This window comes from Dreissena polymorpha, chromosome 9, assembly GCF_020536995.1.
Source record: "Dreissena polymorpha isolate Duluth1 chromosome 9, UMN_Dpol_1.0, whole genome shotgun sequence".
Taxonomy (NCBI): domain Eukaryota; kingdom Metazoa; phylum Mollusca; class Bivalvia; order Myida; family Dreissenidae; genus Dreissena; species Dreissena polymorpha.
The window spans coordinates 91,816,483-91,836,120 of NC_068363.1; the positions used below are offsets into that span (position 1 = coordinate 91,816,483).

The 19,638-nt window shown below is 32.4% G+C and overlaps 1 protein-coding gene across 1 annotated transcript in view; it reads left to right on the plus strand.

Annotated features, from left to right (window-relative positions):
- LOC127845031 (A disintegrin and metalloproteinase with thrombospondin motifs 16-like) overlaps positions 1 to 18,075 on the plus strand; it is a 39,506-nt gene extending 21,431 nt beyond the window's left edge. Inside the window, exons 16-22 of the mRNA XM_052375653.1 lie at positions 6,978 to 7,094; positions 8,118 to 8,140; positions 10,080 to 10,127; positions 10,303 to 10,326; positions 12,792 to 12,818; positions 14,154 to 14,181; positions 15,521 to 18,075. Of these exons, the coding sequence (XP_052231613.1) occupies positions 6,978 to 7,094; positions 8,118 to 8,140; positions 10,080 to 10,127; positions 10,303 to 10,326; positions 12,792 to 12,818; positions 14,154 to 14,181; positions 15,521 to 15,618 (365 nt within the window). The 3' untranslated portion in view covers positions 15,619 to 18,075. The remainder of the gene's footprint in view (positions 1 to 6,977; positions 7,095 to 8,117; positions 8,141 to 10,079; positions 10,128 to 10,302; positions 10,327 to 12,791; positions 12,819 to 14,153; positions 14,182 to 15,520) is intronic.
- Positions 18,076 to 19,638: the final 1,563 nt, after the last annotated feature.

Consider the following 19,638-nt stretch of genomic DNA (forward strand, 5'->3'; position numbering starts at 1 on the left):
AAAAAGTAAACATGAATTTCGGAAATATTTTAAAATAGAAACAAAAATAGCAATAACATTGTCTATTCAATCCATAATTATTTTGAAAGCTTCAGTTACACTACTGCTACTTTGTTAACGCTGAAGCTGAAGAAATCGGTCCCTATAATACGTTTAAAGATTCATGTCGATAATGCTGCATTATTGAAACGAAAACACACGTTTGCATGTTATTTTTGTTTATCTGCTTACATGTTTTGATATAAGGCGTATATGTCGTAGAGAATTATGGCTTAGCATGAAAAATCTGGTATGCACATTAAATTATTTACAATAATTAAAAATATGCATAATAATTGTTAATCATGTGTTAAGTCATGTACATCCTTTCTGAATAGGAAATTTATGATATTGGTCTCAAAAGAGGATGGTAATACCATTGATTACATTTCTCACAATCTGTAGACAATTTTAAATTTTTGTGAGCAAAACACTTTCTGGAATAAATAGAGATTCCACAATACTAACTTCATTGTTATTTTCGAATGAGAATGTCATGATGGTAAATCACCATCACAGAATCAGAACCATTCAGATAAAAAGTACCTGTAGTATAATTATTGGAGGCTAAATGTGACTTTGAACACAACGATGATGTTTTATGTAAATACGGTAAAATCCGATCAATATTATGGTCACAACATCGAAATGGTCCATAAGTTAAATTATATTTGCACTTGCATTAATGACTATGTTACTTTCTCTTTAAACCAATATCATCTGCTCAGCAAAGTCCTAAGGCTATATTAAGTTTACTTTACGAATGTCAACAGTGTGATTTGAGGCCGAAATTAGTTCGTTCAGTTGTTTTATTCGTTTGTTAAGTTTGTTTTATGTCATGCCTCTAAAATATTGAAGTTTTCATAAATTACAAAATATCAAACGCATTTGTTCATTTTTTGGCAAAATATTGTTTCCTATTAAAGTTAAAATATACAAACGTAATACTTCAATATATGTAGAATTAGGCAGATAACATTTATATGTAAATATTTGTACGAATATTTTAAATAGTGGTATAACATATAAATAAAAAATACCATAGTACAAGCTCTTAGCATTCAAACATAAGATGATTTTTTTAAAGGATGCAAAATTGGGCTGGAAATGTTGAATACTTACAAACAAATAAGGATTTGCAAACTTTGAATATAACTAATTTTCAAGCATTTGTATGTGAGTTTACATGCAGAATCATTGGTATGTTCAATCAGGAATTTTTTGATATCATGTAAAGGAATGATTAAAACTTTATAGTTCTGTATTACCTTTTTTTAAATGAACTAGACATAAAAATGATTTCTATGAAATGATGTAATGAAGAAATAAAGGTAAACACAATTGATAATTAGCGGGTAAGCCCTGAAACTTGTAACAATAGCCTTAGTTTTAATTGTTTACCGGTCCCATTACATACACCATAATGTTGACTTTTTAGCTAAAACTTTCTGTATGATCGAGTGCAATAAGAAAATGGCATCAGATGTAGAGCGTTTATCTCTAAAACCATATTGACTATTGTTAAAAACATGTTCTTGTTCACACCAGCTATTAATGCGATTTCTTAATATTTACGAAAATATTTTACCCATAACATTTACTTAAGTAATACCTCTATAGTTAGCAGGTACAGTTGTATCACCTTTCTTATATATTGGAATAATTACTCCTTTAGACCATGCCTCAGGATACCTACACTTATCATATACGTAATTAAATATTTACATAAAAAAGGCGATATAATATTATTAGCATCGATAAAAAAGTCAGACACATTGTTATCATAGTCACCACTCTTGTATAAAATCTTTATTTAAAGAAGATAGACTTGTTAAGAAATACATCAGACGAAATTTCATAATATGCAATTTATATCATACATTTCTTATTTTCAACAAGGTCTTCAAACAATATACAATATAACAAATACATCATATTTCATCTTGAGCAATAAGAACAAAACATAAAGAATCATATATGCATGCACACTTATAATGATATATATTATAATTAAAAACAAATGACAGACATAAAACTACAATAACCATTTATGCAAGAACAGTATTCAAACTTTAAACTAATGTTATTTACTAAAACAACATGAAGCATGTTCAGTTTATTTCATAAAGTGTGGAAGAAAGATAAGCTTTTAATTTTTTCTTAAATGTAATTAAATAATTTGTTTGACGTATAGATTGGGGTAACGAATTCCAAATTTTTTTGCTAGAAAATTCAAACGATTGTTTGAAATAGTTTGTTTTGGGTATTCGCACTAGCTTTAAATCCCCCTTTTCGCAAGATCGCAAGTTATAGTGATTATTTTGTGAAGGTGTCAAAAGGTCACGTATGTATGTTGGGGTTTGATTGTGGAATGCTTTCAATACAATAACTGACGTGAAATAGTGATTACGCTGTTCTAAAGTCAACCATTTTAGATCTTTAAATACTGTTTTTGAATTTTTGTTGTACTTTTTATTTTAAATATGTGCACCACAACGTTTTTGTATTTTGACTATTCTATTAACGTCCGTTTTGGCCGCTGAACTCCAGGTAACGCATGCGTAGTCGAATATAGGTGAGATATAACATGAGATATAGATATAATGTATCTTTTCAAAGAAGACATTGTTTTCTTAACTTCTTCAACAGAAATTTCTCTATCAAGATATTCAACATTTATATTTTCCCTATCTAAGTCTAAATATCGATTGTAACCGCACTTTGACTATCATTGGATATATTTTGAAAATATTTTTTAAAGTCATCTAGACTAACATTGGCATCATAACTTTTACTATTTATATTCTTAATATATTTCCAAAATTTACGAGGAGACGCTTTGCTCATATAAGACATGTTAACTTTTTTTATTGTGTTGTTTAATAAACAATACACAGTAAACATCTGTGAACTAGTCATGTATTTTTCATCAAAATAGACCGCACGATAAGTTGCTTAGGATATTTATAGTATGATAATTGTTGATCAAATATTGATCTCACACATGTTTGTTATATTTCAAGTGCTAAATACTTGCATACATTGTCATTGTCCTTAGTACTTAACAACAGATACATCTTCTGGTGATTAGCTTCTATGTGCTCGCAACTAGTTCCATATTGTGTTTCTGTTCATGCATGACTCAAACAATACAATTTTAAAACTGATTTTATCTTGGTTTTTTTCTCTCTGACCTCACAACAAACAAAGAAATCACTCATGTTTGTATTCTCGTCTTGTAAATATATTCGAAAAATAAAATGTAAGTCTGAAATCATGAAAAATTACGTTATAATATATACCATTGATTTTGTCAACCATGAAGGTCGTTCTCACATAATGCAGCCTCGGGGTACACTTAATAAACGTACAAGTTTAATTTCCTCAGAGGTTGGCTACAACAAAAACAAAACGAACCAATTAACCGTTTGTGTTTTTGTTTAACTGTTATCTCAGATACTATGAAATTTATTACAGATTACAGTGATAATGATACATTTATAATATATAACGAAACAATGAAATATTTCTATTTAAAGCAATTACAATTACAACATATTGTTTTCGTCTCACATGCATGTAAGTAAACATGAAAGATCGATTATAAAGCAGTGAGCGCAAACAAAACAAAGAAAACTCTCGGCATTAATAACTATCAATAGACACACAATAACATCGATAATCTATCGATATGTACATCACAGGCCTTAAGTCTCTTAAATCGTTTTGCGATTTTAACAGTTTGTGAAATTTTCGACTACTCTCATTAATGTTTTGTGATTTTTACAGTTTGCTAAATTTTCAACCACCTTCATTCATTTCGCTTTTATCAAGAGAATGTACTTGTATGAAAATAAGGGACTTTGTGAAAAATACACGTTTAATGCTTTAACAAATTAAGTTTGAGAGTTCGTTATTTTCATGGTAATATCATATTTTCCACTATTAAATTAAAATAAATCGGCACATAAGTTACATAATGCTCAAACATAATGCCTTAATAAAGAAAAGAACAGAACAGAACAGAAAAAACTTTTCACATTTTTAATCAGTGGATAGCTAATTGCATTCTAGGCATATAAATGGAGTAGCGTTAAGATTGCACGAGTGAATACAGGAAAGCATTATTATATCGTTATGCATATCATGGTGGAAATGTATATATCAAAACAATAAACTCCTATCCGCTCTTCTTATTTTGGCTTTGTTTTTATAATTGTTCGAAGAATTGTCTGTGAAAATCGCTTGCTGTAACTGTCGAATAATTGCATTTAGATCTTATAAAGTTAAATCTCGCAAATACTTTATGCATTCTTATCTCCCTTACAGCCTTAAAATTTAATCGGATATAACAGCTTTACATTTATAACAATAACTATGAATATGAACGTTAATATCTGGAAAAAAACGATTTAACCATTAACCACAAATTGAATAAATTCAAAACACTATTCATAGAAATTAATACAAACTTCGACTTTAAAGTTGTAATGGGACCGGTAAACAAGAAAAAAACTTGGGCCATTGTTACAAGTTTAAGGACTAACCCGCTAATTATCAATTGTGTTTAAATTTATTGCTTCATTACATCCTTTCATAGAAATCATTCTTTATGTCTAGATCATTTTTAAAAAGGTAATACAGAACTTAGAAGTTTTAATCATTCCTTGACATGATATTAGAAAGAATGAATATTCATATAAGAAAAAAATCCTGCTTGAACATACCAATGATTCTGCATTTAAACTCACATACAAATGCTAGAAAATTAGTTATATTCAAAGTTTGAAAATCCTTATTTGTTTGTAAGTTTTGAACATTTCCAGCCCAATTTTTGCATCCTTTAAAAAATCATCTTATGTTTGAATGCTAAAAGCTTGTACTATGGTTATTTTTATTTATATGTTATACCTCTATTTAAACTATTCGTACATATATTTACATATAATGGTTATCTGCCTAATTCTACATATATTGCAGTATTACGCTTGTATATTTTAAATTTAATAGGAAACAATATTTTGCCAAAAAATGAACAAATGCTTTGATATTTTGTAAGTTATGAAAACTCCAATATTTTAGAGGCATAACATAAAACAGACTTAACAAACGAATAAAATAAACTGAACGAACTAATTTCGACTTCAAATCATACTGTTGACATTCGTAAAGTAAACTTAATACAGCCTTAGGGCTTTGCTGAGCAGATGTTAATGGTTTAAAGTGAAAGTAACATGGTCATTAATGGAAGTGCAAATATAATTTAACTTATGGACCATTTCGATGTTGTGACCATAATATTGATCGGATTGTACCGTATTTACATAAAACATCATTTTTGTGTTCAAAGTCACATTTAGCCTCCAAAAATTATACTTCAGGTAATGTTTATCTAAATGGTTCTGTATATGTGATGGTGATTTACCATCATGACATTCTCATTCGAAAATAACAATGAAATTAGTATTGTGGAATCTCTATTTATTCCAGAAAGAGTTTTGTTCACAAAATTTTAAATTGTCTACATATTGTGAGAAATGTAGTCAATGGTATTACCATCCTCTTGTGAGACCAATATCATAAATTTCCTATTCAGAAAGGATGTACATGACTTTACACATGATTAACAATTATTATGCATATTTTTAATTATTTTAAATAATTTAATGTGCATACCAGATTTTTCATGCTAAGCCATAATTCTCTACGACATATACGCCTTTTATCAAAACATGTAAGCAGATTAACAAAAATAACATGCAAACGTGTGTTTTCGTTTCAATAATGCAGCAAAATCGACATCAATCTTTAAACGTATTATAGGGACCGATTTCTACAGCTTCAGCGTTAACAAAGTAGCAGTAGCGTTACTCAAGCTTTTAATATAATCATGGATTGAATTACACAATTTTATTTCCATTTTTGTTTCTATATTAAAATATTTCCGAAATTCATGTTTACTTTTCAACGTTACTTAAATTTTCGTTGAAATTTAATGTGTCCGTCTTTTTATTTGTTGTTTATCATGTCGACAAAACGCCATTGAAATCAGGCTTATTCAAATTAAAATACTGTTTACGTGAAGGTGTTGATTTCGATCAATTATTCACTCATGATCGAACCAATCAGCATGTTTTATCTTACTGTAAACATTGAACGATACTTTTGAAAACAACGGGTCTCTAAAGTTTTGGATTGCATTTAACTCTTACAGTAAAAGGTATTGACAGTGTACTCGAACATTCCAATTGATATTTAACATAAGTAAGAGTATCGTAACTCGGCTACTAAAGATTAAAATATACGTGTAATGTAATGACCGCTATTCAAATACGTTTTAGTGTACAGAGAATGCACACAAAAAAGCGCCAAATCATGTAAAACGTTCTGTGCGCCTATATTGTGGTTCAATACCGCTCGCTTTTCAAATACATTCAAAATTTTATCGGGTTCGTAAAAAAGCGCCAAATCGATAGCGCTTCGATTATATGGAATCGCTTCTGATACCAACAGTCACCTGGCAGGTAAATACACGCTCATTACACCGACAACAATAAACAGCGATTTATCACCATACCCCTAAGCGAATATATGCATAACAGACACCAGGTGAAAACCAACAACTTACACCCTCGCACCTGGACTTTGAACTCAAATTGACCCGCACCTCAGTACACCTCAAAACATGGCGGCGGTTTACTTGTTTTTATATTATTTCCCATCCTTCTAAATTGGATAAATTTATTTCCAAAGTTAGGGATGTCTATTATATTTATTTCTATATTTAGAATGTTTCTCATTGAAATTTCTTTAAGCAAACAGCGCAGACCCTGATGAGACGCCGCATTATGCGGCGTCTCATCTGGGTCGACGCTGTTTGCCAAGACCTTTTTCTAGACGCTAGGCATAAATGAGTTAATATTCCAATATAATTCAAGCATCGTGCAAAGACAAAACGGACACGACAACGTGTGTGATCAACGTAGGGAAGGGCTGGTGTGAGTCGAAAAACGAACAGATGGAGACGGATTGCTACATGTCCTGTGGACTTTGTGGTAAAGGGGTTTACTATTACTGTTTCTGAGAATATTGCCCACTCTCGATGGGTTCACAATTATTATCAATTATTTCAATTATGGTAGTTAATGTGTAGTTGATACTTATTACAGTAATAACAAAAATCGTTTAATAGTGTTAAGTGCCGAAAGTGTGTTAACTTTCATTGAATACCTATCATGTTATCTGTAAGCCTGAATATATTGGTTTATTGGTTTGGTTTATTCAAGATACATTAGACATTACAGTCCATGAGTACACATTTATGTTGAATATATTTATACAAACGAAATGCATGCAAGTGGTCATCAATAAATACAAGTTCATGACATGATTGATCATATTCAAACTATATTATGTTCTATACATATATTGTTAAAAGGATACATGTATTTCAACATAATGTTATCATAAATAGCGCTATTGACAGCGAGAAGTCAAATTTTCTGACTTGTAACTTACTCAAAATAATATTTATAGACATTTCTTTGAATAAATGCTTTAGGAACATAATTTGCTAAATTTCTGTTAATTGTTTGGTTATCAGATTGCATTAAGTCTATAAATTTTGGTCTTTTCAAGTAATATTGCTTTATGTAATTTTTTTTCTAATATCATTGTATAAGGAACATTCAAACAAAAGATGAAATTCATCCTCCAAGACATTGCAACGTTGACATTTTCTTTCCTGGAATGGTATAGATTCTGGTTTATGCCATCTGCCTCATTATTTCTAATCTATGAGAGGATACCCTTAGTCGGCACAGATTAAACCTAAACTTATCAATAGTTACATCATTTAAATAAGGACTGGAATTTAAATTAACAAAAAAGATTATAACTTACTGCTCTTGATGAATTACTTATTATATAAATCTATATCAATGTGTACTAAGTAAAATGCATTGTGTTCGTGTTGTGTTATAATCTAGAAGCCATTGGAAATTTGAATTTAATTATCATACTATTTAATGCATTCTTTCTGTAATAAGCACTAATTTGATTTTGTTTTTAATTTGTAGTGCCTGATCCTACAACAGTACGTGTAAGTATGTTGATATTCATTGTTTTATTTGCACGTATAACGCCATTTGATTTCTTCAAAATGAGGTATTTCATTAATCATTATGATCTACTGAGCACGCATGATGAGTATAAATAAGAACAATAAAATATTTATTTTAAGTTTTATATGTTTCCTTACGTCGTTATTTCAAGAAAATATCAGGCAAACGTCTTAGTGTATTGGAAATTATCCGACGAGCTAAAGAAATAACTACTCTACGAGGCTTGCTGAGCCGTACAATTGATTCTAAGACGAGTCGGATATCCTTGATTGTTTTGTAAACATATTTTATTGATTTAAACAACAGAGCTGCTACCTCAACGCAGGGTTTTCAATAAAAGCCGGCCGCAGGACAGGCCGTTTGATATCAGATTTTGGCCGGTTGAAAATCGCTCAGATTCGGAAAATCGGCAATAGACTTTTCGAAATTTGCTGCAAAGTTTTTGCTGTTGTGAAAGTTTCCCAAACCAAAATCGAAGCTTTTTCCTGATCTGAATAAAATGTCCCAATAGGAACCTTGTGCAAAAAAAAACGTCAAAATCGTAAACATTGACCCTAAAAATCGAGTACAATTACGTATCCGAAAGTCGTATTCTACCGAATTATGATACACTTTATTTGTGAAAAAATCGCATTTTATATGAGTTAATATTTTACCTAGAAGGCCTGTTGGTTTCACATTTTGGCCTTTTGGCTCAAAAGTTATTGAGAACCCTGTCAACGCATTAAATAAAGCGAAAATTACCGTACGTAATAATATTGAATTGTTGTCATCTTTAATTCTTTCAGTGCTGGAACCGAACTTTGGATGCCTTTGCAAACAGTTTGGATCCAGATAAGACGCCACAGAACGTGGCGTCTCATCAGGATCCAAACTGTTTGCTATTCTGATAGTAATCTTTGAAATGAATCGAAGAAAATGCTTATTTTAGAAATTCTGCAGACGACATTTTAGCAGACGACAAATTTCCCAGCATTCAAAGAGTTAATGTCTACGCCTCTCGAACTGGCTCTCAACTCTTAACTAATCCATACGAAATCTGTAAGATAATAGATATGTCGCTTTATCGCTCGAATTAAATTTAATCAGCATTCCAAAATTATCAGGCAGAAAACAGCAATTTTGTTTTCAAATATAAATTGTTTAACCTACACACCAATGGCTGTCTTATATTAAGTTATTATTAGGGTAGAACGTATACCTAATAGATTGACTCTTCTCCAATCTTTAATCGGTAAAATCTTCAAAACAAAAATAAATAAAGTCTTAACATCTTGCGTTAAACATTACAATAGCCTATATAAAAAGTATATTAATTCACAGCTTCTTCACTAGACTTTATGACGCAATCATTCAGGATTTGCAAATGGACACGCCATACAGACTGGGTAAAGACAAAAATAGTATCAATTCACAATAACTTGAATATTTCCATGTAATAATAAACTATACCAGATATCACCAAACTGTAGCCTAAAGTCAATGTAATAAATCAACAAGTGAAATGAAATTTCTTATCTAAATCTTGCTTCATGCGGCGTCTCATCTGGGTTTTCGCCGTTTGCCAAGGCCTTTTTTTTAAACGCGAGGCATAAATGGGTTAATCTGACTGCGATTTAAAATTCCAGACCTAACGCATCCTTGAACTGAATGATCATTATTTTACTTACATTAAAGATTGTTAAGGCCGAGGTTTATGGCATATTTACAGATGGTGTCAGAAAAACATTGACTTTCATAAAATACCTAGTTTGTGCGAGGACAGGGGTTTTCTGATAAACAATCGTTTAGAAGCGGTAGGATAAATTGCTGTTATGCTCTGTCAGACTGTTTGGAACTTCATAAATAATACGCTTTTTTCTTCTCATCGTGTAGCTGATGTTCCACTTTGTTTATATTTGTTTCGATATTTGACAGGCTGTTACACAACCCAGCACGATAGGCGGTGGAGGACAAAGCATTACGGTATTGCTTTTTCCCTTATTCGAGTCCGATAGACGGAATGTTTGTATAGACCTCACGAACAATTTGTATTTTTAATATTATGCGATTATTCATATTGTGGAACATGTGCATTTAATTGATAACTCTTTTATTGGAATTTCCTTTAAATTGTATTCATGATTAATTTTCTTTGCAGACCATTCTGTCAACTTCTATCAAGGTATATACGTGTCCCTGTGTATTCGTGGTCTCTTATTTTGATGTTTCACGTTTACTGTCATATACTCGTATGTTCCATTGAAAATCGGAATGTTCTGATGTATCTGAAACTGCTTATTCTAGAAATATTAGTTAAACGTCTGCGAATTGATTGTAGTACATTGATATTAATAATCATATATGCATCTTTACAATGCACTAGTTTATGTCAGTGTGTCATTTCTCTCCGTAAAAATGATATGGTATAACTTACTGTATTGTAGTTATGTCAGAAAGACGTTTTTATTTCATGGATGCCACGCGTAATGGATTACATACACTTTAAATTATTATATAATTACATTACAATTCAACTAAATGCATTTTGTTTTAGCTATGCCTCGAGTTTCACGTTTTTTTTATTTTTCTATACGTTAGTTTGACCTCTCCATATTCCATTCCACATCTACCCAATCGCTGAAACGGTATTACTTTGTGATCATGTATACTCATCACCTTTGTTTATTAATGTAGAATGGGTGGTGTACCTAACCGGCATTTTGAATGTTACCATACATGATATATACCTGTAGTCCGCTAGATGACGGTCTATTGATACATGATGCACATACATGTATATAATATTGTTTTATATATGGCAATGTAAAGTTATGTATTAACTTAATGTTAACATGTTTTCAACTTTATATTACTATAAATATTCTATGCTTTTTCATTCTTTCTCTAAACGATCACTATTTACATGAATAATATCGGTCTTTACACTACTTTATACATGTCACACATATGTAAATTAAGCTAGATTCCAGCATAAATTTACAGCGCACTACAAATTTGTATTAATGCATGACAAAATCATACATGTATTGAACATGTTTGACTTTGTCCAAAGACAGTTTTAGTTACCTACATAATAAATAATTTGTTTTCATTATAAAACGAAAGTCGTGTTATTATATAAATGTGTAATAGGTATTCTTAGCCCGTGCCAAAGCAAACATAAACAGTCACAAATAAAATGGTATTTTGAATTAATTTCTACGGAACAAGCTTTATTTCTTGATTTTTTTAATACTTAGTCATTGAGTTAACTAATTATATACGGATTTCTACTAAATAACGATACGCGAATGTACGACTCCATGTATGCAGTATATGCATATTTAAAATTAAATGCCAACGTTTGTGAAAGCTTGTGGACGACAAAGATATTATTATCTTCAGCAGAAAGTTTAAGCCCATTTATTCCTAGTGGACTCTCCCAACCTTCTAAATTGGATAAATTTATTTACAAGATTAGGGGTGTATATTATATTTATTTCTATATTTATAATATTTCTTATTGAAATTCCTTTAACCAAACAGCGGAGACCCTGATGAGACGCCACATCGTGCGGCGTCTCATCTGGATCTACGCTGTTTACCAATGTCTTTTTTCTAGACGCTAGGCATAAATGGGATAAAACCAATACATAATACAATCGATGATCGACGTGTCACAATTTTCAGCTTCATGAATTTTTAATAACACAATTTACTTCGCGTTATCCAAACAATAAAATGGTATATATAGGATGCATAATGCATATTTGCTGCAATAATATACATACCGTTTATTGTCAAAATGTGTGAGTTAAAGGTGATTGTGACGTATAACCACTTATACTTAAAGGGGCCTTTTCACAGATTTTGGCATTTTTTAACTTATTCATTAAATGCTTTATTTCGATAAATGTAAACATTGGATCGCAAAAAGCTCCAGTAAAAAATCAAGAATAACATTTAAAAAAGGAAAAGAACATTGCCCGGACCAGGTTTCGAACCAGTGACCCCTTGAGTCCTGCCAGAGTCCTGAAGTAAAAACGCTTGAGCCTACTGCGCTATTCCGCCGAGTTACACTTACATGATGTATTTTATACCTTATATAAGCAATATTCGTAGTTTCACAAAATTTAACGACAAAAACAGAACTCTCCAAATTATTCAATCGTTTCGCGTTGCAATGCTTTATAATTTTTAGGTTTTAAAATCGCCAAAAGATGCATATAATGGCTATGTTAGACCATGGTAAATGTTCAGTATTACTGTTTCCTCACAAATATCATAACTAAAACGAAAATTTGCGAATCTGAAACAACTTTTTTCAATTTTGTCAATTTACCAAAGCGTGAAAAGATCCCTTTAAAGCAAATTAACACATTCTATCGTACAGTTCAAAAGCATGTAGTTAAAGGCAAAATGTTTAAACTCTAATCTATTAAACACACTATATATGTATTTGCATAAGCTTTGATTTTCTACCAGCAAAACTCTATGCATAACACCATACTATTTAAACAAAAACGTGGACACACTCATATATTATTATGTTAACGGTGTCAGACGCCTCTTTGCGTTGTATGCATTATTTATTGTTTATTATTTACTCTTGTTGGGTACAGTTTTTCTTTGTTTTTATATTAACAGAATGACGCAGCGTTTGACAATTCACAGGTAACTTTGGTTGATACTAATCAGAGTATTGGTGTGATTCCTTATGTACATACTATTAAGATCTCTACCTTCATGTAAGCCCTACAATAGGTATCTCCTCAGAATAATGCTTGTTCGTTGTATTACTCGATACAATTTGTGTCTTGTTCTGTGAACATTTGGCAAAATGCATTTGCGTAAAGTGTCGTTCCAGTTTAGCCTGTGCCGTCCGCACAGGCTAATCAGGGACGACACTTTCCGCTTTAATGGTAACGCCACCACAACAACTAAAATCAAATGACGTCGTCTTCTTTCATTAACTGCGCGCGGACAATCAAAGTGACGTCACTTTTAACAACCGTTGGTATATCGGGGTAATAACCAACAGTAGTTTTCTTTCCTGTATATAGAAAACAAATCACGTGCCGCGGTAGAATATATAATAACTTACGCATGTCGGTCATCTGGCGCGGATATTTCTGGTTTATATGCTTTTCGGATTGAGAATCTCGTCTTCAGCAAAGTAATAGTAACTTAATTGTAATAAAAAATGCACTATATTATTATAACTTCAATAAAAAAAATCAGCTTTCTATTAAGTTTTCCCTGTCCAACCATAGTGTTGCTATATCCTGATTTGCCCAGCTATGATCTGAATATTAAACTATACGATACTTTGTCTCTGAAACATTGAGCTACAGATGCGATGTGCACACATAGTTTATACTCGCTTTGGTTTGATTCCAACGTGCTTAAGAAACGTACGTTTCTCGTGCTCTTGTCCGTATATTATGATTGAGTAGTTAAATATGTATGTATGTATAGTATGTTATACATCGAAATGCTCTTTTTTTGTTATTCAATTTCAATTGTGGCGATATGAGATAAATATTTACAGCTTTTATGAAATGCAAGCTTTCTTTAATTATACATTTCTAATAAACTATTAACCCATTTATGCCTGGCGTCTAGAAAAGGGGCCTTGGCAAACAGCGTAGACCCAGATGAGACGCCGCATAAAAATGCGGCGACTCATCAGGGTCTGCGCTGTTTACTTAAATGAATTTCTGTAAGACATATTATAAATATAGAAATAAATATACTAGACATCCATAACTTTGGAAATACATTGATCCAATTTAGTAGGATGGGAGATTCCACTAGGCATAAATGGGTTAAGCAAACTTATCGGAATGTGAACGCATGTCATTATATACTTGTTCAACTTCGTCAATCTTTAACAGCTCTTTACTTAACATTGATAAGACCAATGCGACTTGCTGTGTAGTTTTCCAGAACTTTATCTTAGTGCAAATAATAGCGTCTGATGATTCATGCTTGTCCTTCATATTTCAGAAATCCAGTTCAGAAAACGACGGTTTGAGTACGTACGCAATATTTTAAATTGAATAATACCACTCCCGGAAACCCGATATGCTGTGAAAAGTTGGATGTGCTTGGAAAAGTTGCCGATAAATTTCGCTGAATTTTTGGTTATATTTAAAACTAAGCTTCAGAACGGATATTATTATGAAACCTCAAAGTTTAATGGCAATGATCTAACATGCATCACAGTGGGCATAAATCAGCTGTAATAGTGAGCTTTTAAGTTTATAAACGAACTGCACTCTTGACATCTTTTGAACTGCACCAGGTCATATCATTTTGTATCAACATGTTGAATGTAAAGTCGAATTTTTCCACCAATACGCTTTTGTTTAAGAAACCCTGGTGGATATGTTACTCGTGGATATTGGTTGATATAAGTGTCTGTGTAAACACTTTTTCTTTCACTGGCATACCTTTAAAGAAGTTTGTATATAAAATGCTAAATATGGGACAAATACCTGCATCGTCGACTTAAAATAGCCATATTTCAATAAATCCTGAATAATAATAACCAGGATTCAAAAATACCTTTAAACAATTATAGAACTGGATTTACTTACCCTACCAAAATTCAGTGAAATCTATCGGCATCTTTTCCAAGCACATCCAACTTTTCACAGCATATCGGGTTTCCGGGAGTGGATACATTTTCGATTGCAATGTGATTTTGTATCGGTTAAAATCAATGTTTTTTAAATATAATGAGTAAAATATAAGCTTTACGGACGCCAGTGGTTAATGAATGCATTAAAATGACATAATGGAAGCAATACTGACAATATGATGCTGAAAATAACTTTGCTTATTATAACTGCAGATTTTATTAACCCATTTATGCTTAGCGTCTAGAAAAAAAGGCCTTGGCAAACAGCGTAGACCCAGATGAGACGCCGCATGATGCAGCGTCTCATAGGGTCTGCGCTGTTTGCTTAAAGGAATTCATATTAGAAATGTTCTAAATATAGATATAAATATACTGGACCGTCCTAATTTTGGAAATGAATTGATCAAATTTAGAAGGATTGGAGAGTCCACTTAACATAAATGGGTTAATTAGTTCTGTCTTCTTCGGCATTTCTTTTATGTGTTTTGTATTGAATATGTAATATGGATGTTATAGTCTGTAGAAATCGATTTTAAAATAAACGTTATCAAACGCAAGGCACAAACGCAATCCTGGACCTCGTTTCCATATAAAAACAGGAAACACCAATAACAATTTAATGGTGTCAACATGTGCAGCGGCTTAGTGGGCCCACACGATCATCTAGTCACTCACTGAATATGTGTGTGTGGTAGGAAAGTAATTCACGTGTTTTTTCTTCGTTTTCCAGCTCTGAATAATGCGGTTGTACTTCATGTCCCCCTATTGCTGCTGGTGAATGTGTTGTTTTGGCTGCTTCTCTCTGATTCTTCACAGCAATTGCTATGATCTAATGAGGCTGTTCGGCATCGTGAGCTAAATGGTGTTTCATGCACCTTAATTGAACCTTTTATATAAGTTTAACCCATTTATGCCTATTGGACTCTCCCATCCTCGTAAAATGGAACAATTTATTTCCAAAATTAGGTATGTCTAGTATATTTATTTCCATATTCAGAATATTTATTATAGCCCTTTTTCTAGACGCTAGGCATAAATGGGTTAAATATTGAAAGATCAAGCATTGTTAAATAAAAGATTCACACTCAGAGAGTATACAAACTACCGGACGTATGGGTCCGTAACCCCTTTAAAGCAAATGCCTAGATATGTGTTGGTGATTCCATATTTTTGCAAGAACCACAAAAAAGATATATTACACGTCATTTTTATGTTGTTGCATTCAAATGTGCACGGCTTATTGTGACAAAAAGTGTATTTATAAAGTACGGTAATAAAAATATCGAAATCACACTAAGAATGTTTGTATAATAACATTTTTATGACGTCGTTTGTAAAGGTTTTCAATCTGTTATGCATCGTATTTCATGAATACAAACCAGCATTCGGTGAGTTCATTACAAACGTACATTAAACGAATGTATAAAAGATATGTAATGATGTTTATTGTCCCCTACCGGTTTCACCGGAGGGGACTTATGGTTTGCGCTCTGTCTGTCTGTCTGTCATTCAGTCACACTTTTCTGGATCCTGCGATAACTTTAAAAGTTATTAATATTTTTTCACGAAACTTGAAATATGGATAGATGGCAATATGGACATTATGCACGTCATTTCATTTTGTTCCTACGTCAAAAATTATGGTTTCTATGGCAACAAATAGACTAGAAATACTGCTGAAAATGGTGGTTTTCTGGATCCTGCGATAATTTTAAAAGTTCTTAATATTTTTTCATGAAACTTGAAACATGGATAGATGGCAATATGGACATTATGCACGTCATTTCATTTTGTTCCTACGTCAAAAATTCTGGTTGCTATTGCAACAAATAAAACAAATCTGACAATGGTGGAATTCCTGACAATGGTCGAGCCGGTAGGGGACTATATTGCTTGGCAATAGTCTTGTTAATAACTGGTAACACACTAAGTGTCTTAATTAATTATTAATAACGTTACTATGTATTGAAAATTGCGTGATAAGTCATTTTAAAGAAGCGTGTTTTGAAGTGACACATATTCAAATACACTTTAATTTTGTACTGCCATTGAACGAAATTGTTCAGAATGGAAACAAAATTCGTTCATTCGTTATGGGAGACATTTTACTTTTCATTTTTTGTTCGCAGTGCAAAGATAAGTGTTAAGTTCAAAATTAAACTGTTCAAATAGAATAGAAACATTCAATACATTTATGTTAATAAAAAAGCAACAACCTATATATATTAAAACACAACATAACATTTGTTTCTATGGTTATTCGATTTCTTGTATTTCTGTGATTTAACATTCGATTAAAGTTTCACGAACATTGATAAAGGGCGTAAATAGCATGTACTGACGTATGCATAAAGGAACTGATTTTTAGACTATGATAATGTTTTGTTTTTGTTTATTCATAAGTTCATTTGCGTATTTTATAACTATTTCTTGTTTAAAATTCAATAACGTACGTTCGCACGGCTATTTCTAGAGATTGTATGCATAGTAGTGATGCGTTACTTTGTATTTGAAAATTCAAAATGGCGGCTTTTTTCAAGATGGCCGCCAATACTCTGTTTTTAGCAAGAAGTACTAGTAGGGTCAATATGCGTTACTTTGTATTTGTGTTGACTGTTGTTGTCAAATGTGACTCACAGTGGCGTAATGTTGTTGTATATAAATTTTGAATACCATATGGACAGCTTCAGGTATGTGCACATCGTTTTTTCAGTGTTTCGTTTTCGATAATGTTCAACAAAGTCATTAAAAGTCTCATTTACTTCAGCTATATTTAGATTCACCCATTTATGCCTAGTGGACTCTCCCATCCTTCTAAATTGGATCAATTTATTTCTAAAATTAGGGATGTCTAGTATATTTATTTCTATATTTAGACTATTTCTTAATTCCTTTAAGCAAACAGCTCAGACCCAGATGAGACGCCGCATTATGCGGCGTCTCATCTGGATCTACGCTGTTTGCAATGTCCTTTTTTTAGGACGCTAGGCATAAATGGGTTAAGCATCACCCCTTTTCGTAGTTTCTTCATTATTGTGAAGTGATGGAATAAGACACAATATTTAAAACAGTATGAATTTTTAACCCAATTCTCTTACCACCATCTAATTTACCTGTGTATGTATTATATATTTGATATTTGTCTACAATATGTAAAGACTATTAAAATGTTTTTAGAAAAATGCATAAGAACTTTGTCCAAAATTAAATTTGAGATCAACTCGATGGTGTTTTTATGTATACTATGTTGTATAATTTAAAGATCTAATAAACTGCCTTGTTATATGTGTGTTGTAATAAATATTTCTAGAGATTATTGTGTTGTTAAACGTACATTAAGGTGACGTACTTTTGTATTTGTTACAAAAGAACGTTAATCGGTGCAACGAATTTTTCAGATACCACATTCTTTGTTTTGAACGTAGAATGTACAAGTTTAATGCGTGTAATTCTAAAGATACCCGAACGATTCGATATGGATCTACAAAAAATTATGAATGACCGACGGACAGATGGATTATATGTGTCTTGTTCTGAGAAAACTGGGCATAATGCATGTGCGTAAAGTGTCGTCCCAGATTAGCCTGTGCAGTCCGTACACGCTAATCAGGGACGACACTTTCCGCCTAAACTTGATTTTCGGTAAGGAGGGACTTCCTTGAAACTAAAAATACCATTAAAGCGGAAAGCGTCGTCCCTGATTAGCCTGTGCGGACTGCACAGGCTTATCTGGGACGACACTTTACGCACATGAATTATGCCCAGTTTTCTCAGAACAAGACACATATACGTCAGGGTTGATTGATGCGAGAGTTAAATATCGCATGGCTGTGATTGATATGGTTTTCACGTTATATCCTTCCGATTCCTTGTGGAGCTATGCACTTCAACACCCATGTATCACATTAACAAACTGCCAAGGATCAAATGTTTATAGAAAATATAACGACAACCCAGATATCGTCTTAGCACATGGACACGATCCATTTATATACAAATGTAATTAATGTATTACAGCTGCTGAATACGTGCACAACAACCGGGAGGGTATGGCGACGTTAACAATTAACTCCTTTACACCATGCTGCGTTTTATTTATTCCATAGTTCATCTACAGGTTGACATGTGCTTTTTATAAGTATCAACTACGACAGACAGTTCACGTTTACATAAAATAATTGCATGCAAAGGTCAGCATATTGCTTGAAACCAAATTTTATGGTATATTTTTGTATCGTATATTAAGGACATGAATATTAACATTACACAAAAGTATATTAGGGAATAAAAGTTGCTTGTCAACTTCTGGTATTTAACCCATGTATGCCTAGCGTCTAGAAAAAAAGACCTTGGCAAACAGCGTAGACGCAGATAAGACGCCGCATGATGCGGTTTCTCATCAAGGTCTGCGCTGTTTGCTTACAGGAAAGTCCACGAGGCGCAAATGGGTTAAACAAATGTTATTTCCTTCTCACAGGACGATACAAAATGTAACAACGTTTATATGTGTACAGGAGTTTATTGGTCTAAGATTTTAATCCTTCAGTAATCAGTTAAAAAAGCGTCAATTAATTGTTAAGAGTGATGAACTTATTCGATGTTCAAACTTATATGAGTCGTGTTCTGAGAAAACTGGGCATAATGCATATGCGTAAAGTATCGTCCCAGATTAGCCTTTGCAGTCCGCACAGGCTAACCAGGGACGACACTTTCCGCTTGTTTTTTACTTTTAATGAAGTCCCTTCTTACCGAAAATCCAGTTTAGGCGGTAAGTTGTCGTCCCTGATTAGCCTGTGCGGTCTGCACAGGCTAATCTGGGATGACACTTTTCACACATGCATTTAGCCC